Here is a 27,463-nt window from a genome sequence, read left to right on the forward strand (position 1 = left end):
TCAGAAACCCATGAGAACCAAAGAAACCTGTAAGAACCAGAGAACCCGAAACTTGTGAGAACCAGAGATCAGAAACCTGGGAGAAGCAGACACCCTTTAGAAACAGATCAGAAAGCTGTGAAAACCAGAGAAACCCACAAGAAACAGAGATCAGAAACCCGCGAGAAGTAGAGATCAGAAACATGTGACATGCAGAGTTTAGAAGTATGTGAGAAGCAGAGTTGAACTGTTTAATCTAGCTTTTTCTCTTCTATGGTTTTCAGGCAGTCAATGGATTCAGAATGGGATGAACTTACCAGTTTGTATAGAGCGTTGTGATGGTCTGCACTCCATACGAGTCCAGCGGCTGTGTCTGCTGCAACAGCACATTTTTCACCAGCCGTGAAACATCAATGTTGATGTAGCAGCTAAGGTTGTGCAGACTGGTGATGTATGCTTGAATCCCACACAGAAGGTCGGAGGGTCGGGCAATGTCGTGAGTGCTTGGGTTATAACTGGCCATCTGTACAATCACCCTAAAAATATCTATGTGTTAGGCTGCAGGAATGTCAACTGAACAAATCACTGTCATATATCAATGCATTTAAATGGTTCACTTTCAGTTTATACATATAGATATTCCTCCATCATACAAGGTTTACACCACATGATTGCAACAATGCTTTCCTGGACCTGCAGCAATAATATAATTTCCCTGCATAGTGTAACTCACTGGCATATGCACACACACACACACTTCCTCACCTCTACCAGTTCCCTTCTTTCAATCAGATTCTCCCATAATTCACACACAAACACACACAAATATACCTCTTAATGTTTTCTGTCTATAGGTCACCTTGACTAAAAGCCTGGTTATACCGATTTTTAAGATATATCTATATATTTTTTCAACGCGAAGCGGGATTAGACAATATCGTTAATATCGATATGGGGTGTGTTCAACTTGAAGCAGCTCTGTGGTGTCTGACATGCGCAGTACCCATGCGCAGAGTGAGCAGAGCACTCTCGCTCTGCACGCGAACTGGACGGCCCCCTCAATTTACATGTTTTAAACAAGTGGTGTGCAGCTGTATGCAGGGTTTTTCCTGCATAGAGAAATTGTGAAATCCGTCAAATGTCGTGCCGCCTCAGGCTCTCGCCAAAATTATGTTGCGAGTCTTCACAAGAAATGCTGCGTGCATTTAACAGACTGTCATTTGTAACTGCAGTTTAGACATTACGCCACAGTGGAGGCGCTGTTTCTTTATCAGCACACTGAGGCGCTAAAAAGAGACGCAGAACAAGAGCCAGCCTGTGTTTCACGGCTGTTTGTTTTGCATCCAAGTACAAGTTTAATTTCTTGAAATTTATTAAATTAACATGACGTACATCATTGTAATGTCTTTAGCTGTGCAATTGGATTGTTGAATCAGCGTATACTGTACACAGCGAGTTCGCCAGTATGAACGCACATGAATGACTCATTTGAACCGATTCATTTAAACTATTGAACTTTTCAGTCACTAGCGAATATAAGAGATCATTGAATCATTTAAAGTGAACCACAGAGAATGAAAGATGTGAATGAGCTTTGCTCATTTAGAAAGACTGGTTAATTCAGTTGGCTATTGTGGGCTGAAAAGTTAGTTGAAAATGATAAAAATGCGTTATTTGATTAAAAAAACATTTCTGTTTGGTTGAATAAAAGTAATGTTTTATATAACTTAATAATTGTCATTTTTATCTAATTTTGTTAGAACTTTTAATGTCAAACTCAAAGTCACTTTGGTTAAGCCACTTAAAGGTACGGAAGGCCTACATGTGTGTGTACAAGATCAGGATGGCACCACCTCCGCCTCATTTTGAGCCAGGAAAAACCCTGTGTATGTTTTCAAATAGGGAAAAAACCCTGTCATTGAATTTCTTTTCACAAGCCATTTTAATAAAGGTGATTGTGACATCTCACATGAGGCTTTGACTTGCTAGTAAACATTTATTCCACTTTGTAGAAAATATCGATATACATATCGGATATCGCCTTTCATCAAAAAAATACAGAGATATTAATTTTGGTCAATATCGCCCAGCCCTACACTGGATTCACAAAACTGTTTTTAAGAGAAAACATAAGTTACCTTTCTGTCAGTCTCTCGACGTTGTGTCGAGCCGACAGATGGGGTTCGCTCTTGAGAACCTATCAACTTCTGACTAGTTTAGAAAAGGCCAAAGAAATTGGCGAATGAAATTTGCATGCCGGACTCCTTTTAAGGAGTCCTTGTTTACTCCTTAAAAGAACCTTTTAAGCACCTTTGTTTTTCAGAGTGTGTGGGTTGCAGATTTTGTGATGATGAAATTAAAATCATGACGGTAAATGTAAGTGCTCCTGCCATCTGGTAACGGCTTATCAACAAAGCAGATGTGTGAAGCTGCATTTCCCCTATGGCTTATCAACAAAGCAGATGTGTGAAGCTGCATTATTTCCCCTATAGCTTATGATTACAGCAACCATGCTGAAAAAAATCTGTCTGTAAATATGTTTTTAAACCTATGCAGACCAAGAGAGCCAAAAAGACCAGCTAGGCAAAGCATCTCACCGACAGCCCTCCCGAGTCTTTATAGTCTTTCTGCTGTGTATTTGCGCCTTTCACTTTTGCTTTAAACCTGGATTTTTATTCCAGCCTCTCAAACAACACAGCTCATCCTCAAGATTCTTTGATATACACATGAAACAGAAGATAACCCAAACAACTCAGAGAGGCATGTGCCATTTACACAGGAGTGTGATGGATCTCTGTGGCCGTAACCCTGGACATCACAAGGAGCTTCTATCAGAATACATTTTGTCCAGGTGTGCCAACCATTCATCACCTTAAGAACCACTAATTCTTACAGAAACCACAAGATTCTGATTCAAACCTTGCCCCCACTCCCTGGCCAAGACGTGCCTGACCCGAGAACCTTAACTTCCTTTCGCTCTTTACTTCTTCCAAACCTAACCTCATTCCAATAAAAATCAATGATCTTCATTCGTGTGGTGTGGTCCTTGTTAATGAAGTGTCCAAGTGTTTTCTAAAATATGGAATTTAAAGATTTTATCAACATTTGCAGCATTTAATCAACAATTTGCTTTCCATCAGCTAAATCGGTATAAATTGATGCACTAACCAAAAAATCCATGGACAGAAACCTGGATATAAAGACAATAGGCAGATTCAAGCATTTACATACTTAATATTCTCCTACAGGTGTTAAATTTAAATTGGGATTCACTGTGTTTACAGTAAGTCTGGGCAATCAATCTGATTACTGATTGTAAATGGATTATTTGGTTGCGTATAAATGTAGCTACTGTGATGATGAACCTTTCATATACAGTATCAGTGTACTTTTATGATAAACGTGTATAAAAACGTGCAGTACTTGGTCAGTCTCATTTCCAGCTGTGAGAGCAGGAACTCGGCAGGTACAAGGATGTGTTTGAACACTGTGAAATCAGCACCCATACTGTAAGAGGTGCACAGCTCTGTCAGCATCTGGTGCATCTTATCCAGGCTAAAAGAGAAAAGAGACATGAGTGATATTTCATATCTTCAGCTGATGGTTCTCATAACAACGTTGTGAGTTGTTCCATACTTTGAGACGACAGCTCTGTCCTTCCTGAGGCTTTCTGTTCCAGGTTTCTCCTTCGGCACCTCTCTCTTCTTTGGTACTTGTTTCTTTAGCTTTTTATTGCGTACTGTACTAATCTTCTCAGCGCTGTGTTTGGGCAATAGCTGAAACAGAAGACAACAGCTCTTTTTTTAAATTTAAATCAGGACTGAGGCTGACTGTGAAAAAAAATGTGACTGAATGCACCACAAAACACATTTAATCCAAAATTCTGTTATGAAACTCTAGATGGTGCAGTCTGATAAGTCTGAAATCACCTACTTCCATACTATATAGTAGGCGAAAATGAGTGCGAGTCATGAGTAGTATGTCCGAAACCCCAGAATGCAAAAAACAATAGGCGAGAAATACCCGGATGGTCTACTACTGTGGATCGGATGGACACTTATTTATCCCATGATGCCACGGGAGCTGAGCAACGGTCAAATTTCAAAAGTAAATAAAAAAAATATAGCGGAAACCTTCAATGCGGACATCCGTTTTTAATGTAAGTACCAATAAATTAATTTCTCGTGACCAAATTATGTTTTTATCAACGCTCATGTAAAGATTGTTGTTAAAACTTCATAGGTCAAAGAGCATACAGGTCACATGACCATAAAACATGGTGGACGCAGTATGACCCAAATGTATTCATACTACACCCACTTATACTACATAGAACGTACTGTTTTAACATTGTAGCATTGTAGCCAAAGCTCACATAGTCCTAGGCCATTAGCATTAAGCCGGTCAGAATGGTAGCCCAGGCACACATAGATAGTTATATATGAGGTTAATATGGCTCTTCAGGGCAGCAGCAGTACATATATCTCTGCTGTTTTAGGGGATGTTTTGCTAATTGCTTCTACCTGTCTTTTCATCTTTCATGCACGTGTGCATGTCCGCTTACTGTATGTAGTATGTACAGTTAGAGAATTCTGGGTCCCCTGAAAAATATTGATGTGGGCCCCCACCGCCGTCCAACTAATAGAGGGACATTGTATATGAAGTTTTATATCATATCACTTAGACATACTCGATTTACATCTACCAGAAGATGGCAATGTTGTTGTAAACCCTTTTATAAAGTGGCCGTATCTCAGACAGTTTCTGCATATCTCAGGTTAATCTCGAGTACTTACGGAATAGTATCGCACCCTTTAAATATCTGTAGAGTCTTTAGTTTGATCACATTTATAAAAGACAGATACAGCTGTACGATTATTTCCGAAAACATACAACGCATGTGGGAGGGACATCAGTTTCATTTACCGCATGCGGTTCATGTCCGCCATCTTTTATCACTGGGACCACCGTTCCACCTCTCAGATTCAAACGATATCCAAATCCAGCGTTATATCCACCGTTTATATAACATTCATCGCCCAAATGCAGTGAACAAACAAACACAGCTGAACTTCTCAAACGTAGTGCTCTCTCTCTCCTGCACGCAAGTGAAAGTGACTTGTGCGCATGCTCCTTCTCCCGCTGTCCTTGGTTGAAGCGTGGGTGTGCCGCGCGCTATTCCGGGAGAATTGGCCAATAAGGGACTAAGAAAAGTTGTTACGAAACGGATTTTCATGTTAAAAAAAAACTTTCCGAAACCTATACGAACGCTGGGGGAGTGTATCGAGCACAGAAATACTACGCCATACGTCCAACTGTTTTTTTGACCATGTCAAGCATGAGATGACAACATGTTTAACATTGTAAATAACTCAGAATGCATGAAACACCGTTGCACGGCAGCTTTAAAAGTTAAATGTTTATAAATGTTATATGAACTTATGAAACATTGTCTTAAATAAATGCATGAAGAGTTTTAACAAACTAATAAAATAATAATAAAATGACAATACATTAAATAACAATAAATAAAACAGATGTAAAAAGACCAGCAGTACTGTATAATAGTCTTCGATCAGTCTGTTATCAAATAAATGAAGTTAACATTAAAAAATTGAAAAGATGCAGTCATGTAATACGTTAAACCTGTAAATAACACATCAGATGTGTTATTCACATCTGAATAACACTTAAATGTTTCTAAAGTCTTAATGTTGGATGAAAATAATATGGTATTGCATAAATTATAATTAAATAAAGCCAATAAATGTATACATACAAAAGCCTCACAAGATAAATCGTTCAGAGCCCTGTTTAAATTCCATTTTTTCCTCTAAAAGTTTTAATTATTCTTTTTGTTTTCTGGAATACTATTGTATATAGTATAATGCTGTACTTATACTATACTATACTATACCATCACTGTCATATACTACAGTATACAAATAGTAACTAATACAGATTAAGTTACAAGTGTACTACTGTTTTTTTATGAGTGTGTCATAATTTGTCTAAATTAACCAGACTTTTATTTTGGCGGGACGTTGCAAAGACCTTAAAGTTTCAGTGCCAGTAGCTTTTCAGTGCCAGTAGCTTTTCTCAAAGGATACAGTCAGAGTCGGCGCCACGAGGGGGCACTAGGGGGCATGGCACGGCCACTTCAGTCACTATACCCCTCACTTTTTAAAATGAAAAAAAAGGCAATATCATTTAAAAAAACATTTGGAGAATGAATTTTGTTTATATTTATTAAAGAAACAACAAGAGTAGAGGGTAAAAAATAATGTATTTATTCGTTAACAGAATTTAAAGACATTGTCTTGTGCTGTACTTTCAAGTGTTGTTAAAAACACAAGCTAAAGGGTTGCTTGCGTCCAGCGGCAACGTTTCTGTATGCATTGCTTAACAAGAAACGGGCATTACTATTATGCAGACGGTGACAAGTGGAGATACAGGCTGTCTATCAGAAAGCAAGAGCTCGCTCTTTAGTGTTGTGATGCGATCGTTTTGTTAGACATAAAGCTCTACTGGGGAACAATCCCCTGTCACTTTTTCTTTAAAGCCTGCTTTTGACCTTTCTCTATATTTTTTTCTATATATGCGTCTAAATTAACAATCTTCATTTATTAACTTCCGCTGAATTTATGTAGGCTATGATCGGTGTATTTCCAGTTCTTTTTGTCAAAACGTCATACAACATTTGCTCACCTCCAAGTTGATATAAAAAAAAGCCTTTCAGTTTCAGTGTCTTTCATACAGTGTCTTTCATCTCTTTTCGTTCAGTTCAATTTATTAGCTTTGAAAAAGCTATGCGAAATATGCAATGCTGTCCTCGAAATGGACATTTAGAATTGTTAAACTTCAAAACGGCAGCGCGCACTGGATGAAAAGCTTTGTATCTACAACTCGCAGGTATTGCGCATCCATAGGCAGGATTTAATTAGAGATTTTATTGTGTTATAGTTAAAAAATGTCTGGCTCTCAATGAAAAAGGCAGTGCGCGGCTGACGTGAGCGGACATGGATTTCTTCGAGCACTCGTTATGTGCGAATGTGCCGCTTTAACAAGTGTGATTTGGTTAGCCTACCACGTTGTATATAGATCAGGTTTTCCGCGATTATCTCTGATAAAAAAGTAAATTGTTAAAACTTAAACTTGAGAAGAAAACTGGGGCATGGCGGAGTGCCGCTTCTTAACACCAAGAGCCGCACACTGAAACAGAACAGAGCGAGACCTCAGCCTATGTGCCGTGTCTCAACCTCGAATTGTCCAACCTGTCAGATTTTCCTACCGCAGGGCAAAATTTAGGATATAATCTAAACCACATCGACAAAATAAACAGGTAGAATGATTTTACAATGCAAAATACCCTGTCAGATAGTCCTACCAGTTTAAAATGAACACATTAAATAAATTTACATCGTAAATACCCTGTCAGATTATCATACCAGCATAAAAGAAACATGATTTATTTACAGTGCAATACCCTATAATTGTACTACCAGTACTAAATAAATATGTAGGCCTAGAATGATTTAACAACGAAAATACACAATCAGATTCCCGTATCAGTATAAAATAAACAAGTATGATTTTATAGCGCAAGAAAATGACGTAACATTGATGTGCGCATGCCTGGTAGGATAATCTGACGGGTAGAATGAAATTTCGGGACACTATCCCCTTCTAAACCCCTAAACCCTGGCCCCCCCACTAAACATAGCAGCCCCCTCACTTTGTGCACCCTGGCGCCGACTCTGGTATACAGTGAAATGCGTGTTATGTAAATCGGAGATGTTCATCTGCATTTACGTCTTTATAGACACAGACATCTGACACTCTGAGCATCACACATGTAGTTACACATCCGTGTTATCACATCCGTGCATTTTGAAGTGGAAAAATGTGTATTTCTCCAAAACGCTACAGTAAAATAAGTCCATATATGGTGTGCATATAGTGTGGGATGGCCCCTACAGAAATCCATCATCAGTTTTTTCTACTTATTAGAAATAATGTTTCTATAGGCATTTGAAGTGGAAAAATGTGTATTTCTCCAAAACGCTACAGTAAAATAAGTCCATATATGGTGTGCATATAGTGTGGGATGGCCCCTACAGAAATCCATCATCAGTTTTTTCTACTTATTAGAAATAATGTTTCTATAGGCATTTGAAGTGGAAAAATGTGTATTTCTCCAAAACGCTACAGTAAAATAAGTCCATATATGGTGTGCATATAGTGTGGGATGGCCCCTACAGAAATCCATCATCAGTTTTTTCTACTTATTAGAAATAATGTTTCTATAGGCATTTGAAGTGGAAAAATGTGTATTTCTCCAAAAGCTACAGTAAAATAAGTCCATATATGGTGTGCATATAGTGTGGGATGGCCCCTAAGAAATCCACATCAGTTTTTTTCTACTTATTAGAAATAATGTTTCTATAGGCATTTGAAGTGGAAAAATGTGTATTTCTCCAAAACGCTACAGTAAAATAAGTCCATATATGGTGTGCATATAGTGTGGGATGGCCCCTATAGAAACCCACCATCAGTTTTTTCTACTTATGAGAAATAATGTTTGTATAGTCAATTATATTGGAATAATATTTTTCAAACAAAATGCTTTCAAAAAACATACTGTAATTAAATCTGTTCAAATCCATGGGTACTGTAATTGCAAACTGCATAAACAGTTTTATTTGCAGGACAAAGGTCTAGAAGGCATTAAAATAATACATATTTAAGATACAGACAGAGACATTGGTTTCACAATATAACGTTACAGCAATCATAATGCAAACATTCGGAGAAAAAAACCTGCATAAATTACGACAAAAACGAGATATTCTAAACGTAAAACAAGAAATATGTTATTGACAAGAGACGCGGATCATCTACATTTAAATAAAGCTTTACAAGCGGTGTTCCTGTAATGTACCGTAAACCACTCAATAAGCGCGCATCTGAACCTAAACGGCGGCTGGCTTGACCGTGTATTTTCAAACCGCGGCTGGCTTGACCGCAGTTCCGTGTTGTTATGTTTTTACCCCTGGATAATGCGAATGCGAATCCGTCTCCGTTCCACATCGCAGAAATTATAGAGCCCTGCCTTTTAAGGGACGTCTTAATAGACTGGGACACAGCAATTCTCCTTTTATGTTGCTCATTATCCTGCACTATAACTTCATCAAAGCATACTTCAGCTGAGCTCCCCGCCGCCTCATCTCTGATTGATTTTGTTCATGAGCTAGGTGTCGGACTTTCAGACTAAACCATTAACCATTTTTAGGGAGGGGGAATCGCAATTGTTTAGAAGACCTTTTTCGCCAAATTGCATGCTTTTGTGGATTTCGTTGAAATCACTTGTGTACATTTCATGTATTCAAATGATTTACTAAACAGGTGATTTTATAGTATAACTGTTGGATTTTTTGAGCGCCATGGGTAGTGGGGGCCCCTAGAATTGGCACCACCTTTCACCCCACTAGAGACGGTCCTGAGTATGTAAATTCTTGCACTCAGCGGCATGCATATGCTGGCTTGTACACTGTGATTCTGCATTTCCTCCTTTCTTGGTGGATATTTCATACATGTTATATGTGCAGCAGGATTACCCTTACATGCCCACAGCAGCATGTTATGGATGTATTGGCAGTTGCAAATCCCAGTACTTGCTCTGCCGCAGCAGCAGCGTACCAGATCTATTCCCCCAAGATCAAACACATTAACATTGTCATATACATTACCATGTTATATTAAATTAACCAACCTTATATATTTAAAACACAATAATGCACCAATAATGTTAATGAACAACATCATATACAGTATAATATTAAAACACTGAAATGGACCGTTTTTGTGAATTACATTTATTTAACTAAAGTTTTGAATGATTATTAAAAAATGTCAAGCCGTTACAGGCGCGTAATGAATCCTGGGATAGCCAAAGCCGTGAAGTATACATTCGTTCTATCCTTAAAACCCAGTAAGGAAATAAGGTCGCATTTTGGGGCTGCTTTTGAAACTGCCTTTGAATCGGGACAGCCTTACCAGCCTTCAGTCGCGCTGCTGTGACACAATCGGTCTTAAATGCAGCCTTCTAAGCATCCGAATTGGGACACAGCTACAGAGAGCACGGAGAATGTAAACGTCGGTGGCGGCACCATCGTGTGTGTTTATTGACAACAGAACAGTGTGTATTGAGAATGTGGGTACAAAGTAATGGCCGGTAGATTATTATTGTGTGTCAGCCCTGACCCGATTCTTAAGCAGTGACGGCAAAATAATTAAGAGGCTAATGTACATAGCGGAAACCCGGATTATTCCTCAGATTTACCGATTTTTGTCGCCTTTCGTAGGGAGAGTGAGGGGAACGGATCGGAATCTGAGGGGGTCATGTCCCACCCGCCCCCAGTGTCATCTGCGCGTCTGATCAGACCGGTTCGCACACTTCGCACAGCCCTTGCGAAGGCACTGGCTCAGATTCAAGTTCAGAGTTGTTATCATTACAGTCCTTTTCATCCCCAAATAGGCAATATACTGTATAGATAGTGAAATATATATATATATATATATAATATATAACTCTTCATATATAAATTCTCAAGCTGAATAGACTGATTTCACTCCGCTGCCATGTTGAAATCAAAAACGAGGCAGAGGTGGGAAGAAAACCGGAAGGACAGATAGACTACAATGGTTTAGACTACCATCGGGTGTCTGTGACATGAATAAACAAATGATGCGTTTAAAAACAATGTTAGATTGGCTGTATGTGTGTGAATGAAACCCGTTAATGGCAGTTTAAACAATCACCAATGTGTGATAGTATGGCTGAAATGGTCAAGTAAAACAACTCGTGCGACATGCATCCTATGCTTATATTGTCACATTTAAGATCATAAATCTTTTTAATAACTCCAGGTTGGTTGTCCAAACCATTGGAGTCTATCTGTCTTTCTGGTTTACGGCCTTTACGTGAGCGGGCTCTGGGCTGGCGGCCGCCTTGTGAGCGGGCTCTGGGCTGGTAGTGGGGATGAATACTGGACTAACAATCATCAGTGTTTGGCATGGTAGCAATTCTGGTCGACTGAACTCCATGACCACTGGAGCCCACGGCCTATTGCTCACTCCCCAAAAATTTTAGGGGAGACTTCCTCTTCCCCCACAGTAAAGTCAGATCCACAAAACAGTAAAACAGAGTTATTAAACTGCGCCAGGGTCCAACCTGGATCCTCATCTGGCAAGTTGAGACTGATATACTGGTCAAGTCCACTCCAAAAACAGTCCCTTAGCAATGCATTATCGCCAGGTACAAGGTGGCAGTACAAGATAAACTCCTCTACATAAGCTTCAATATTACACCCCCCTTGATAAATGGAACACAGCTTCTTTAATGGGTCACAACGAGTACCTTGACATGGTTGCATGATTAAAACAGCTGGTTCCCTTGTAGTGGTGAGTTGTTCTGTTACAACAGAGTACACAGGTCAGGAACAGACAACAGGTCCAAATGCAGCTTAAATACATTTAATGAAAGTCCACAGTCATATACATCCAAAAGACATGGAAACAAAGAACGTAACACTACTAACAACTCACACTAGACAATGACAAACAGGGCTTTATATATATTGAAACAGGAAATGATACAGAGCTGAACCAGGTTGAACACTAATTACAGCACAGCATGGTGGGAAATGGAGTCCATGACCAGAACAACAGGCAGGAACACAAGACAACACAGAATCGCTCTCTAATGGCTAACAATGGTGCAGGAAACCTGACGTGACACACAGGTAGGCAACTATCTAGAAGGAGGTGGGAAGGATGAGGATGTCAGGGCGAAGTACCATGTAGGAAAATATAATAAAATATCAAGATTAAGACTGCGCAAAACAAGACGAAATAAGACTTTGCATCTTACTGGAAAAATCCCACAGGTCTCAATGAGTGTGGCCAGGAAGAGGAATCAGTGCAACATGTTGCTGTAGAAAATATGTTACAGAAAGAGAAATATTCAGATCACCACAGGAGATAGTAGATGCCAAACAAATACTCGGTCAACTAGGATTTAATTGTATTTTTGAGGGAAACTGGGTTCCCTTTCTGTCTGTCTCTCGACGTTGTGTCGAACCGACAGAATGGGGTTTGTCTTGAGAACCTATCATCTTCTGAGTATTTAGAAAAGGCCAATGAAAATTGGCGAATGAAATTTGCATGCCGGGCTCCTCCCCGGATGTCCGGGTATAAGAGGGAAGCCGGCGTGCTCATTCATTCACCTTTTGTTCTTCAGAGCCTACGCATCTGATGAGCTTCTCTACGATCTTGGTGATCATTCTTTCTGCTGGAATCTACGACGTGGACAGCGGACGGTCCCTTCCTGCAGTGACTCTCCCCTGGGCGTCTCGGCAGTTCCGGAGGTGTTCGAGCAAATTTCCTTTTCTAAAAGAGCAAATTTCTCCAGCGTGGCTTGTCCCGCTGTTCTCATGGGTGCAACACACTCATCGAGGAGGGGGACGGACACAATGCCTGCTTCCAGTACGCTGGGGCAGACGTTGTGGATACGTCCTGCCCGCACTGCGGGTGGTGACGATTCAGACGTTGCGTCACAGGTGGCTGTGTTCCATTCGAGTCCTAAGGGGCGCGAGAGGGTGACCACCTTCCGCGCTCCGTACCCCGCGCCCCCTTCGAGCCTCTCGGGGTTGCCGCTCTTTCTCAGTCCTGATAAAGACGGCTTTCCGCATGGCACTCACCTCTAAGAGGGTAGGGGATCGGCAAGCACCCTCCGTGTCCACAGATTGCCTAGAACTCGGGGCCGGGATTCTCACGTTATCTTGAGACCCCGCCCCAGCAACGTGCCCAAGGTTCCCACCACTCTCCCGAGAGACCAGGTGGTGAACCTGCAGGCGCTCCCCACCGGGGAGGGGAAGACCCAACCTATCCGTGTTGTGTCCAGTATGCGCACGGCGCCTCTACTTGGACCGCACGCAGAGCCCAGAAGCTCTGAGCAGCTCTTTGTCTGTTTCGGAGGTCAGCTGAAGGAGGGCTGTCTCCAAACGCCCTCGTTAGGGCATTCCGATCTCTTTTCGCCCCTGCTCGTTGGGAGTGAGGCACACCCCTCATGGGCACTGGATCAGGGCGCGTCTCTGGCAGACATCCGCAGAGCTGCGGGTTGGGCTATGCCCAACAACTCCGTGAGATTCTAATAGCTACGCGCGGAACCGGTGTTAGCCTGGATCCTGGCAAGGTGTGGGACCGGCAGCCGGTAGGGCGTACGCCTGTGGACTTCTTTCCCCTCGGGTAAAGAACAGGCATTCCATCCATCACTAAGCACCCTTCCAGGGGACAGGCTGGGCAGAGCAGCCCTGCCCCCTTAGGCCGGGGAACAGTTCTGCCCCCTTAGGCCGGGGAACAGTTCTGCCCCCTTAGGCCGGGGAACAGTTGAGTTATCTCCCACATAGCTCTAACCGGACCTAGTGCTCCAGACGTGGTAACCCCCCCTCCGTGGGCTGTTCCGTCTGATGTATCCTCATGAATGGTTCCCACCTTGGCAACCCATGACCTCCCCAGGTGGACTCCCACCTTGCGGTTAACTCCTGCAGTCCGCACATTCCTCCCATGAGTTCTCCCCTGATGGTGAGACCATGTGGTGTCTCCACTAATTCCTCCCTACGGTAGGTAGTGGCCTCTGCAGCGTTTTTCCCCCCAGGGGGAATAATGCTTACCCAGTGGCCCGTACGGTGCCGGGCGGCTTCTCGCCATTTAGAGAATCAGGCCTCCGCCCGTGACGGCGGCGTTAGGGGGCTTCCCAACTTTTTGTGGAAAGCTCTGGGTCCCCCTTCCTCTCCACTGGAGGTCATAATTTCGCGCTAGCGTTTCGTCTGACTCGCCCAGGCCAGTCAACGTCGCTCCGCAGAGATTGTGACGCGGCTCAGTGCTGTGGCGTTTTCCATAGGAACCCCATTCTGTCGGTTCGACACAACGTCGAGAGACCGACAGAAAGGGAACGTCTTGGTTACGGATGTAACCTCGGTTCCCTGATGGAGGGAACGAGACGTTGTGTCCCTCATGCCACAACACTGGCCGCCCACCCCAGCGGTCGGGGGAGGATGCTTTAGGCTCCTCAGACCAAAGGTGAATGAATGAGCACGCCGGCTTCCCTCTTATACCCGGACATCCGGGGAGGAGCCCGGCATGCAAATTTCATTCGCCAATTTTCATTGGCCTTTTCTAAATACTCAGAAGATGATAGGTTCTCAAGACAAACCCCATTCTGTCGGTTCGACACAACGTCTCGTTCCCTCCATCAGGGAACCGAGGTTACATCCGTAACCAAGACGTTAATAAATAGAATATCAAGTCATCTTGCGTTAGGAGTATACGGCCACCGTACAAATGTCCAACGAAACATGCTTTCGCATCAAGAGCGTAATAATTAATTGCTAGCAGCCATTTCATTCCGGTAAGCCAGGTGGCGCTGATGGACAATGAGCTGATGTTTCAATAAAAGAAGACGGTGATGTGTTCCTAATTTTCAAGTTACATACAGATATTACTAATTTGGCATTACGTTTGATGTGTGCCGTTATGGTTAAAAGTTAAAGTAATCACGCAGATCATAGACATTTACCTGAGTGATATTTTACTGCTGAGTTTAATGTTATTCACTCCTACCCAAGCTAGACAGACCTTCTTCTCAAACCTTATAAACAGTAACTTAAACAACACTCACTACTTTTTTTGCTACTGTTGAGAGACTAACAAACCCTCTAAGTCAGATTCCCAGTGAAATGCTCTCTGACAGAAAATGCGATGAGTTTTCTTCCTTTTCTGAGAAGATCAATAATATCATAAAGGCGATTAGCACATCCTCAAGTTATGCAGAGGTCAGACAGGTTCGAACGCAATCACAAAAACAAGTTACTATGTCTGCATAAGGCCATGTTCAGACAGCACAGTATTATGGCGTTTTCCATTGGAACCCCATCTGTCAGTTCGACACAACGTCGAGAGACCGACAGAAAGGGAACGTCTCGGTTACGTTTGTAACCTTGGTTCCCTGATGGAGGGAACGAGACGTTGTGTCCTCTTGCCACAACACGTGCTGTCCTCTGCATCAGTCGTGAGAGGTCTCAGGCTCCTCAGAACTAAGGTGAATGAATGAGGCACGCCGTCTCCCTTTTATACCCGGATATCCGGGGGCGGAGTCCGGCATGCAAATTTCATTCGCCAATTTTCATTGGCCTTTTCTAAGAAGTCGGAAGTGATTGTTTCTCAAGGACGAACCCCATCTGTCGGTTCGACACAACGTCTCGTTCCCTCCATCAGGGAACCGAGGTTACAAACGTAACTGAGACGTTACTTCTGATGTATTTGAACTAAATACTGTGTAATACATACAACAGTGGAATTAACATAAAAATGCTAAGTCTACCTTTAAAATGCACGCTTTAATGTATCCTCACATTTGCAGAGATGGGAAGTAACGAAGTACAAATACTTCGTTACTGTACTTAAGTAGATTTTTCTGGTATCAGTACTTTACTCCACTATTTATTTTTCTGACAACTTTTTACTTTCACTTCTTATATTTTTACGCAAATACCTGTACTTTCTACTTCTTACATTTTCAAACCAGGCTCGTTACTTTACTTTTAATCTGTATTTGATGCACAATCAATATTATTTCTTGTCATTGCGTGACTTTTTCAACCTAATGATAGGTCTGCCTAAAAGCCGAAGCGCTGTGTGAGGTGGCCACTAGCCAATCAAATGTAAGAAGTGGGAGTTACTGTTTTCAGATCTCGAGCGTGATATTCTGCATCATGTGGTGACTCGTGAATGGTAGGCTTTTTTAGCGCGAAAGGACCCGATTTTAAATATGTAATTTAGCTATTTAGCTATTTGCATGTTCTACAAACATATACTTCACGAAAGATGTACTGTAGTTCTGTCAGAAGTTAAGGCAGCTCGTTAAGTTAAGCGCATTATTGTTGCTGTTGTTCATTAGTATGTATGAATTGCATGTTTTTTGCTATCGTGGTGTGTGCGTTAAGTTCATGAACGAGTGAAAAATACTTGCTCATTGCGTTGCTTTCGATGAACTAATTATAGTGGGACTTTTGCACAAAAATGCGCTAATTTCCTGATTGCCATTTGAAATGGTTTCTGGACATATCCTATAGTCTTATTTTATAATTTTCTTAATGCATTTGCATTGTTTGATCTATTTTCCTGATTTTTATTATATTTTTTCATCTTGTCATGATTAAAATTATAAGGAAATAAAAAACGATCCTTATCAACGTTGATTGACATTGCAATAAAATACTATCACATTATTTTGGAAGTTAAAATTTTGGGCTGGTTTTTGTTGGAGTGAGTAGGTTTTAGTGAGCCTTTGGGTTGTAAATCATCCACCTAATCTAGCAACACTGACATCAGTTTTAATGTTGAACGAGTGTAACGTACATTGTAAGAGGCTAAACATTTAATATTTTAAAGCGAGGCATAATTTCAAGAAATGTGTTTAACCAATCGAGAAAAACAGTAATGGTTACCAAGTAAATTGACTTGCCTAATTAATTATCTCTTTATTTCTCAGTTTTCTCTTTTTGACAAGATCTCCCAAGTGTCTACAACCTTTGTATAATGATATGTCCATGAATGGTCTCTGCTTAAAATTTAAAGGGACAGTTAATCTAAAATTGAAAGCAGTGAAAATCTGTTATAAAATGTTTTGACAATCACAGTACCAAACAGTCATTTCCTGGCTATTACGCATCACAGACATAGGCTAGTAGTCTAAGAAGCTGCCACGGACCAAGACGGAAGGCAACACAAAGAATAGCTAAAATTATGGTTGAGAACTTGAGACAAAGGGAATTCTGTCACAATTATTATCAATACGCTTGTCCTTTACACTCTTATCTTACATCATAATTGTATTATATATTTGTGTTTTTTTCCACTACCTAGGTAGTGGCAAATAGATTTTTTCCATCAGTCTTTTTTATGCTTGTGTTCTACATAATGGTAGTTCAGTTGTGAGGTACGAGCGTGACTCTAAAACAGGTAGTAGTATTGGCTACTTAAGTACATTTTAGAGCCCATACTTTATACTTTTACTTGAGTAAACAAGTTTAGTCAGTACTTCAACTTTTACTTGAGTACTTTTAAACATGAGTATCTGTACTTCTACTTAAGTAAAGGATGTGTGTACTTTTGCCATCTCTGCACATTTGTAATACTTTTGTCAGTTAATAAGAATAAGTGATATGATATAAAACTTGATATAAAATGTCCCTTTGTTAGTGTAGTGAGGGCCCACATTCATATTTTTTAGGGGGCCACAAATTCTCTAGCTACGGCCTTGATTTTAGGAACAGGACATGGTACTGTCATACTGATAAGACCAGTAACAATATAATGTACCTTCTCATTCAGGTTACACTGTTCAGCACAAATGTCCAACACAACAGTACATGTCTGCCGGGCGTTCTCCTCCAGGAAGGTCACACATAGCTTCAAAGTTTGCTGCTCCATTTCTTCAGTCTTGCCGTCATTCACACACATACAGACAGAGGTTATTAATACAGCAGAACATGTTATTAGAAGTTTGGCACTGGTTTAATAAAGTTTTTGGGTGTGGCTAAACTGACTTATGGACATCACTGGGTCATACCACAGGTCCATTAAACTGACCTCTTCTGGACACAGTGGGTGGAGACATTGACTGAAATGTGAACAGACCAGGGGGAAAGACATGAGGTATCGCTGCATGGAGACATCCTCACAGCTCTGAGAGAACATCTTCTCAAATACACGTGCATGGAAACTGAAACACAATCAAAACATGAAATGTTACGTGTGCTTGAGATGTTTCATCTTGAGATAGTCCTCACTGCAGAACACAAGGTCAAGATCTAACTCCTCCCACTTTATATACTTGGCCGCAATTTGGAGAGTAAATTGCAACTTGTGGTCACCAACGTTTGCTCTTACTAATGTAAGTCTACATTGACAAGTCTAACCCTTCCTTTCATTTGTAATATGATGTACAATATTTCCTGCCAAGATCAGCTCACACACCTTCCTTTAGAATGTTACACATGGCAGTGACTCACCAGAGAATAGAGAGATCAGCTGTTTCAAACAGGAGTTCATTGACATTGTCCATCATCCTTGTATGAAACTGGGCCATGTTCATGATCTTTGCAAGATCAGGGTAGTCCTTCAGTGCCAGAGGAGCTTTACCAGTACTCGTATAAGCCTTAAAACATGTTAATGCTTTCAGTCACCTCCCAGAATTAATGTCCTGAATGTTCTTGAAGGGTACTTACAGTAATGTGTAATTTAAAAAAACTTGCTTAAAAATACACGTAGGGCTGTTTTTATTATTTATCTTGGCTAAATAATGTGTCGAAGGACATCTGTATTTAAGACTGCAAATGATTCATGTATGCACAAGCGGTATACCTGCAGTCTTAACCAATCCAATCTGAATGGTTTTAGGTCAAATTCTCCACCTCCATCTACTGTTTAAAAAAGATCAGCAAAGAATATAAATGAAAACCAGTTAAATCAGTAAATAAAATTTACATTTACATTTATTCATTTGGCAGATGCTTTTATCCAAAGTGACTTACATTGCTTTATCCTATACATTTATACATATGCATGTGCAATCCCTGGATCGAACCCACAACCTTGCGTTGTTAACGCAATGCTCTTACCACTGAGCTGTGTATGTATGTTTTCATAAAAATGTTTTCATGTTTAATATATTTAATGTAGGTTTATCTATGGGTCATCTATACCAGTGGTTCCCAACCTGTTTTCTTGAAGCCCACCCAGACAACATTTTTGACAGTCTGAGATAGCATTTAATATTGTGTCAATGAACAAGGCATGTTTAATGGTTAGAGAGTTGGACTCGTGACGAGAAGGTTGCCGGTTCGATTCCCAGGGCCGGCGAGTAACGACTGAGGTGCCCTTGAGCAAGGCACCTTACCCCTACTTGCTCCCCGGGCGCAGCAGTGATAGCTGCCCACTGCTCCGGGCGTGTTCACGACTTGCTATGTGTGTGTGTTCACTACTCTCTGGATGGGTTAAATGCAGAGGTCACATTTTGGGTATGGGTCACCATATCTGACTAATAGGTCACTTTCACTTCACTTCAGAAAGGTAAATGTGATTGTGATGGATTCTGCAGCACGGGTGGAGGCTCATTGCACCAGAGAACCGAATGGGTGAATGTTTTTTAGAGATGGCACAACAAGACGCTGCCTTGTAAGAGTGAGTGGAGGAACTGTAATAAGGTGAAATGTCTGCTGCCATCCTGAAGGCTGTAGGGTCTGGTCGGATCAAAGTTGGCCATCTGTTATCGTAAAACAAAGTAACCTCTCAGCAGGACCTCGACCAGGCACCAACAAGTCTGGTCCAATGGCCCTGTCTAAACACCTCCATCACTGACCAGAACAACCCAGTACTCCCCCCCCCCCCGGACTTCAAAAGAGGTTCGTGGGGGAGGACAGGGTTGTTCACCAAAGTGAGAAAAGCCATGTGGCCCCAGGGACTGAGAGCCTCATATTCTTCCAAAAGAATCTCTCTTTCTCTCTATTTAGCCACAAAAGACTGGTTTAAAGTGCATATCCATATATCCCCACATTGTATGCTTGTCTCCACGTTATTCGCCTTCAATATACAGTATATCATCCAATGCATGTGTGCGTAGTGGTATTTCTGTTTATATTTACATTCTTGTACAAACTACAGGTCAATGTGATTATAATCCTTTCATGGGTCATATCTAAATGTTCCCCTTTTCATTTCTTAGAATATGGTGTATAGCACAGTAATGTATTTTTATACCATATTCATTTTATTTTATTCTAAGAGTATTTATTGCTCCAAACTCCCAGGCGACCATAAATGCAAATGAGCTGGTGTGCCTGACAAAGAAACATGTTTTCGCGCCCAAAACTATCTCATCACATTGGATAGCCCACCTCGGAGGGGCGTGATGCCCCCGGGGTTAAAGCATCTGTCCGCTCCCTCGTGCTCGCTTGCTCGTGTTCGTTCACCCTCTCGAGACCTGTCTCTCCTCGGAGACAGCTTCTTCCGGCAGTTTGCTTCGGCTAAGTCCGTTCTACCTTCGTCAGCCAATCTGATTCTAAGAAAGAATCCGACGGACTCGCCCGCTCGCTTGAACTCATCAGTACGGTGAAACCTCTTATCAAGTTAATTTAATCAAGTTAACTTGGTGCGCTTGCTGGTGCAAGCGCACCAGCACTCGTGCCTACACAACCAAGAAGCCAATGCAAGTATCTGATCTATTTCTAAATAGTTGTGTATAAACTTTGCCCCTTTTAAATAAGGAGATTGTCCTTGATGGTTCATGCAGATGTGAATAGCTGATTTAATACTGCCGTTTTCTTTGCATTGTCTATTTCTTTCATTCTCTACTGTTTTTAAGTTTTATGTGTGTTTGTTAGTGTTTGGCCTTTGTTAGTTAGTTGGTTTTATTCCCCTTTAGCGTAGTAAATAAAACCCCATTTGTATCCACGCTCGAATTGTTTCTGTGCTTATTTATCACATATTAACGTCACTTAAACTGCTTGATTTCGTTAAGATTTCTGAAGTGGTACTGTACTACAGTAAGAATATAGTTTTTTCAGGCCAGGGGAGTAATATTTCTTAGAGTTAATATACGACCTGCTGATCACTCGCTGGACATGTACATTTTAGTTTGTCGCTGTTATTAATTCTGCTGCATCAGGTAAAGTGTATAAAATAGTTGATGGTTTATCACTATTAATTATACGTATGTTACTGTGGTTAAACTCATAGTTTCCCCGAAATACACTACAAGGCTAATGTTAGCGACTTGAGTTTTAAACACCTAAACTAATGAAGTTATTGACAATAATTCAGACTTCAAAAATATATGTGGGTAGGTTTTCAGATAGTTTCTGGACCTCGAGATCCACTTTCCTGCCAAGATCAGCTCACACACCTTCCTGCAACTTTGTAGAAATCCTGAAGACACGGATTAGCTAGTTCAGGTGTATCTGAGTAAGGTTGGAGTTAAACTCTATGGATCTCGAGGTCCATAGTGAAGGAACCCTGTTCTAAAGTGTTTCTTTGCCTCGGATGAAGAATTACAGTTTGATTTTGTCAAAGTTAAATAGTTTTTGCATCTAAATTTGACAAAGCGTATGCGATTCCCCTCTGAACTCTGCTCCCCCCTAAAGGAAACATGGATGTATATGACAGAAACAGTCCTTACAGTTCTTGAGAGTCATTGCAGACAGAGTTGAGACAAAGGATGACAGAAGGACTGATTCTTCCTCTGGACAGACATTCATCCCCTGAGATGAGGACGAGAGGAAAACATTCAAGCCTTCTGTTCATCTATGGTGTCACTGGAAAGCAGGAGAGAGAATCTTATATGTGCTCGAGTACCTGAATGGTGTCGTTCAACACTAGAGCATCAAACTGGGACAGGTACTGAAGATGATAGCGCTGTATAACATAGCTGTGATGGGCTAGCAGTGAACGCAGCTTCTCCATGAAGTACAGGAGCTCTGCCATATGTCTGGAGAATAAATATATTCATTCTTTAGATGCTACTTACATTATGTAAGTAATATGCACATTACAATTTTGTAAATATCCCAGAGTAAGCATGATATTAAGGATGATCGCTGATATTGTGGTAATACGATGCATTTACTGTAAAACTGCAATAGTATTTATTTCAGTTAGGTTCCATCAATGCACATTATATTGAGACCAATTGCAATGATACAATTTCTGTCAGGACCACTATCTACGTTGTGTCCAAAGCATTATTTCCTTTTAAATTAATTTGATGAATTGATGACATGCAGTCTCTCAAATAAATCTTGGTCTCTCAAACTTGCAAAATGGCAGGCGGTGCAACTGTCCGTACAAATGAACAGATTAAAACAAATATTAAAAATGGTGTTTAAAATATTCATTATTCAAAAGAAGACAGTATGGCATTAGTTTACTGTATATTGGAAACGTTTCCTGTAAACAAATTTCACAAATAACAGTCATTTTAAATATGATGAACTTTTGTCTTACTATTGGAGTCAATGGTGACCCAAAACTGCTTCGTTAGAAACTTTCATTAAAATATCTTCATTTGTGTTCAGCACAACATAGCAATGTATACAGGTATGTAACAACTGGAGGGTGAGCAAATGATGACAACATTTTCATTTTTGTGTGAACTATTCCTTTAAACGTTGGGGTGGTAAAACCAAAAACATGTAGTGATCCTTCCAGTTAAATAAAAGGATTTGTAGATTTCTCTCAAATACTGAAAAATAGCAACAGTCATGTCATGGGTAGGCTGGTACACTTTGTGTCAGGGTGGTACAACCAATGTAAAACAAGGAAAATGCTATTTCCCTTTCTGTCGGTCTCTCGACGTTGTGTCGAACCGACAGAATGGGGTTTGTCTTGAGAACCTATCATCTTCTGAGTATTTAGAAAAGGCCAATGAAAATTGGCGAATGAAATTTGCATGCCGGACTCCTCCCCGGATGTCCGTGTATAAGAGGGAAGCCGGCGTGCTCATTCATTCACCTTTTGTTCTTCAGAGCCTACGCATCTGATGAGCTTCTCTACGATCTTTGGTGATCATTTTTCTGCTGGAATCTACGACGTGGACAGCGGACGGTCCCTTCCTGCAGTGACTTTCCCCTGGGCGTCTCGGCAGTTACGGAGGTGTTCGAGCACATTTCCTTTCTAAAAGAGCAAATTTCTCCAGCGTGGCATGTCCCGCTGTTCTCATGGGTGCAACACACTCATCAAGGAGGGGGACAGACACGATGCCTGCTTCCAGTACGCTGGGGCAGACGTTGTGGATACGTCCTGCCTGCACTGCGGGTGGTGACGATTCAGACGTTGCGTCACGGGTGGCATCCCACGGGACTCAGCCACCACCTCGTTCGCTCCCCGTTCCGTGGCGGCAGGACTACGGCCCTGCCGTCCGCTACGGCAAGCAGCGAGGGTGATATGAGGATTACTGTGAGCGTTAATCCGCCAGCCACTGGCTCACGGACCGTTCGCACCTCGTCTCGCTCGTCTGACCGTTCCCCAGGAGACGGTCACACCGTCTTATTCCTCAATCACGTATTCGGACACGATGCATGATGATGAGATGTCTCTTGCAGCATCGGGGGGTGACGTACTGACATCCGACTCCGACGATTCCTCGGGCTCCCTCCCTCAAGGGGTCGAGCCCAGGAAGAAGCGGATGTCGAAATGTCAGCCATGCTTTCCCTGGCCGCCGTGAGTGTTGGGTTGCAGTGCCCGCACTGCCTCTCCTGGTGCTCGCGGCTGGCTACATGGCGCCTCGGGTTTGAGCGCGGCTCCAAGCCACGCCCGCCCCCAGTGCCGTGTTTACCGAATGTGCATAAGGAACTTAGGAAGACCTGGAACGCCCCCTTTCCGGCACGTTTCACGTCAAACAAAGTTCTGTCACCCTCTCTTCCCTCGAGGTTGAGACAGCTAGAGGATACGTCGATGTCCCTCAGGTGGTGCCTCCGCGGTGCACTCGTGCCCGTAGGCGGCGGCCACCTGGGGGGAGCTCGACCTAGACTCCCGTCCAAAGCATGTGGGGTCTCGGCATCTCTGGTGTCGAGAGCTTACATTGCGGTGGACCAAGCTGCCTCCTCTCTCCACGCTACGGCTCCTGCCAGGCCAGGGCATTGAGAGAGCTCCACGAGGGTAAGACCGACCCAGCGCTTATGCAGGAACTCCGCGCCACCACCGACCTCGCTCTACGGGCGACCAAGGTGACCATGCGGGCCCTGGGTCGGACGATGTTCACATTTGTGGTCCATGAGAAACTCCTCTGGCCGAACCTTGCGCAGATGAGTAACGCCGAGAAGGTCCGCTTTCTCGACGCACCCGTCTTGCAAGGGGGGGCTGGTTGGTGTTACTGTCGAGCCACAGTTCTCGACAGTAAAGAAGCAGTCCTTTGTGTCGCGACTCGGCCGCCTCGGCCGTCGAGTCCCGTGCACCGTCTGCTTCCCAGCAGCCCTGGTCCTCTTCGACGCCCTCCAGCTCTGGCGCCCCCCACTCAGGCGGCCCCCCCTGGAGGAGACAGCGAAGAGGAGACCATAGCCCCATCAGCAGCCGCGGTGAAGTGGCCCTCATGGGAAGACCTCAGGGGGATCGAGGCTACCATTGGGCCCGACCCCAGCCACATCGCTGGGAAATCGGATAGGGACGGATCCTGCCCTGTCTCTCCATTTGCTGGCCCCCTCCACTTACTCTCAAAAAAGAGAGTTTCCTCTCTCTCTGGGTTATCACACCCGCTCCCACCCTCTGCACGACGGTGAACGGCAAACTCGACGTTGCGTCATGGCGAAGCGCAATGTCGAGTATATACGGTATGTACGGGAGCATCCCGGCCTCTGACCGAGGTGGCGAGGATGCCCCGAAACTTGGGCGGGTTTCTGGCAAACTGGATCGCATAGCCGAGACGGATCGTCCATCTCAGCCACCGTGACGGTGTGGGAAGCTCGAGCCAAGCTCCCAGGGACCGTGACAGGGGGACTAAGGGAACGATCTGCTTCATCGACCCCCCGGGGGGTGGTTTGATGGCTGGCAGTGCGGGTCTCTCGCCGGGGGGCCCCCGGGAAGAAGACTGGCTCTGCTGGTTTGCCTGCCTGGCGATGCAGGTCCCCGCACCGTCGATTTGAGAGTGCTGAGGGCTGCAAAATACATTCGATGTTGCGCCTCCCAAGACGCAACGTCTAGTGGCCGAACACCGTCTGACAGAGGGTGAGAGCGGCTGTGAAGAACACCCAGGGAGATAGGAAACTCTTCTTGTGAAAAAGTGGGCGCTAGGCCCCCGTGGGATGTTGGAACGGGGCAGGACCCGTCCCGGATCGACCGTCCAGCGATGATATGGCTGGAAACGGGCCCGATGCTGTTAACCTCCCTGAGGTCTTCCCATCAGGGTCGCTTCTTCCTTGAAGGTTGCTGACGGGGTGGTGGTCTCCCCTTCGACGCCCTTTTCCGGGGTGCCGCCGGGGTAGGGAGCGCTGGAACCGGAGCTGGCTTCGAAGGGGGCCGGGGCTGCTGGGGAGCAGAGGCCGCATGGGAACTCGAAGGCCTACGGGCGGCCGAGTCCCAGCGGGGTAGGATATGGCTGATCGCCTGCTGAGCGAAGTCCTCGACAGTGTCACCAAACAGCCCACCCTGTGCAATGGGCGCGTCGAGAAAGCGGACTTTCTCGGCGTCGCTCATCTGCGCAAGGTTGAGCCAGAGATGCCTCTCCTGGACCACCATGGTGGACATCGCCCGACCCAGGGCCCGCGCGGTCACTTTGGTCGCCCTTAGAGCGAGGTCGGTGGCGGTGCGGAGTTCCTGCATTAACCCCGGGTCAGTCTTACCCTCGTGGATCTCTTTCAACGCCTTGGCCTGATGGACCTGCAGGATGGCCATGGCGTGGAGAGAGGAGGCAGCTTGGCCCGCGGCAGTGTAGGCCTTCGACACCAGCGATGCCGAGGTCCTACATGCCTTGGACGGGAGTTTCGGTCGACCTCTCCAGGTGGATGCCGCCTGCGGGCACAGGTGCACCGCGACTGCACGTTCCACCTCGGGCACGTCGACGTAACCCCTAGCCGCCCCACCATCGAGGGAAGAGAGAGCGACGGAACCGGTTTGACGTGTACGCGCCGAGAAAGGGGCGTTCCACGTCTTCGTCAGTTCCTCATGCACTTTCCTGGAAGAATGGAACCGGGGTTGGGCGCGGCTTGGAGTCGCGCTCAGAGCCCAAGAACCACGTGTCCAACCGTGAGCGCTGGGGGAGAGGCACCGGAGTGCACTCTAACCCAATGCACACGGCGGCCCGGGAAAGCATGGCCGACATCTCGACATCCGCTTCCTCCTGAGCTCGTCCCCCCTTGGGGGGGGGAGCTGTAGAGAGTCGTCGGGATCGGATGCCAGCAATTCGCTCTCCGATGCTGCGATGGACATCTCATCATCATCACGCATCGTGTCTGAATGCGTGAAGGAGGACGCTGACGGTGTGGCACCGCCAGCTAGGAAACGATGAGGCGAGCGAGACGGGGTGCGAACGGTCCGCGTGCACTTGGCTGACGGATTAGCGCTCGCAGAAACCCCCATATCACCCTCGCCACTCGCCTTGGCGAACGGAATGGCCTTAGCCATCCTCGTTACAGCCCGGGAAGCCTGCGAGGTGGTGGCTGGTTCTCGGGAGAAGACAGCCACCCGTGACCGCAACGTCTCTATGACCATCTGCCCGCAGTGCGGGCAAGATGAGTCCACGAAGGCTGCCTCAGCGTGTTGGACCCCCAAACACCTGACACAGACATCGTGCTTGTCCCCTTCCTCGATGAGGACACCGCACCCACGAGAACAGAGGGACATGCCGCGCTGGAGAAATTAGCTCTTTTTGAACTCAGACGGTGAGTCACCGTCTGCAACTCGAACACCTCTGGAACCGCTGAGTCCTGAAGGGGAAGCCTTTCCCCAGGGGAAGTCGCTGCAGGAAGGGACAGTCCGCTGCACCACGTCGTAGAACCGGCAAGTAGAATTATTTTGCTAAGTAGCAAGAGTTGATCTTCATCAGCGAAGGCTCCGAATAACAAAAGGTGAATGAATGATGCACGCCGTCTCCCTTTTATACCCGGATGTCCGGGGCGGAGTCCGGCATGCAAATTTCATTTGCCAATTTTCATTGGCCTTTTCTAAGTAGTCGGAAGCGATTGGTTCTCAGGGACGAACCCCATCTGTCGGTTCGACACAACGTCGAGAGACAGACAGAAAGGGAAATACAATTCAGGATGCATAACGCGATTAAAATAAAATGACCTGATAGATGCAGTAAGATATGTAGGAGCTGGGGATGGAGGTGGGTTTTGAGCTAGGTGCGGATTAAACAGCTGATGAGGAGCTAAGAAAGGAAGCCTATTTAGAAAACATACCCAAGTAGTATACTGTACATGTCAAGCTTTTGTTTAATTTAAGACACCTTAACTGCACATAATAACATAAAAGGATTCTCAAGCAAAAAATTGCTGATGTAGGCTAATACTTCTGACATGCCTGTTGGTGAGCAAGAAGCATGTTACTAAGTTCAGTCATTTTTAAGCAACAAGCATGTTGCTGAAAACGGATCAGCCAAACAAGCATGTTGGCAAACATGGATGATCCTTAGCAAAAAGCATGTTACTAAAGCAGAATGAGCCTAAGCAACCACCCTCTGTTAAAGAAAATTAGCTAAAGCCTGCTTGGAACATACTTTATATCGCATGCAGCCCAATATTGGCATTTAAGATCTGATTCGCCTTATCTACTCTCAGAATACCAGTAAAGCTGTTCTCATTTAAATACATTCTTTTCTGTTGTCAGACCACGGAGCAATAAATACTGTATAGTCGAAGCAGCACGGATGGGCCCA

The 27,463-nt window shown here is 43.9% G+C and overlaps 1 protein-coding gene across 1 annotated transcript in view; it reads right to left on the reverse strand.

Annotated features, from left to right (window-relative positions):
• The window catches only part of LOC130570957 (nck-associated protein 1-like), a 90,988-nt gene that overhangs the window by 60,911 nt on the left and 2,614 nt on the right, over positions 1 to 27,463 (reverse strand). Inside the window, exons 4-12 of the mRNA XM_057361516.1 lie at positions 21,454 to 21,598; positions 21,278 to 21,359; positions 18,466 to 18,524; positions 18,114 to 18,259; positions 17,692 to 17,824; positions 17,422 to 17,541; positions 3,616 to 3,755; positions 3,403 to 3,534; positions 297 to 515 (exon numbers count right to left, since the gene is read on the reverse strand). Of these exons, the coding sequence (XP_057217499.1) occupies positions 297 to 515; positions 3,403 to 3,534; positions 3,616 to 3,755; positions 17,422 to 17,541; positions 17,692 to 17,824; positions 18,114 to 18,259; positions 18,466 to 18,524; positions 21,278 to 21,359; positions 21,454 to 21,598 (1,176 nt within the window). The remainder of the gene's footprint in view (positions 1 to 296; positions 516 to 3,402; positions 3,535 to 3,615; positions 3,756 to 17,421; positions 17,542 to 17,691; positions 17,825 to 18,113; positions 18,260 to 18,465; positions 18,525 to 21,277; positions 21,360 to 21,453; positions 21,599 to 27,463) is intronic.

This window comes from Triplophysa rosa, linkage group LG2 (assembly GCF_024868665.1).
Source record: "Triplophysa rosa linkage group LG2, Trosa_1v2, whole genome shotgun sequence".
Taxonomy (NCBI): domain Eukaryota; kingdom Metazoa; phylum Chordata; class Actinopteri; order Cypriniformes; family Nemacheilidae; genus Triplophysa; species Triplophysa rosa.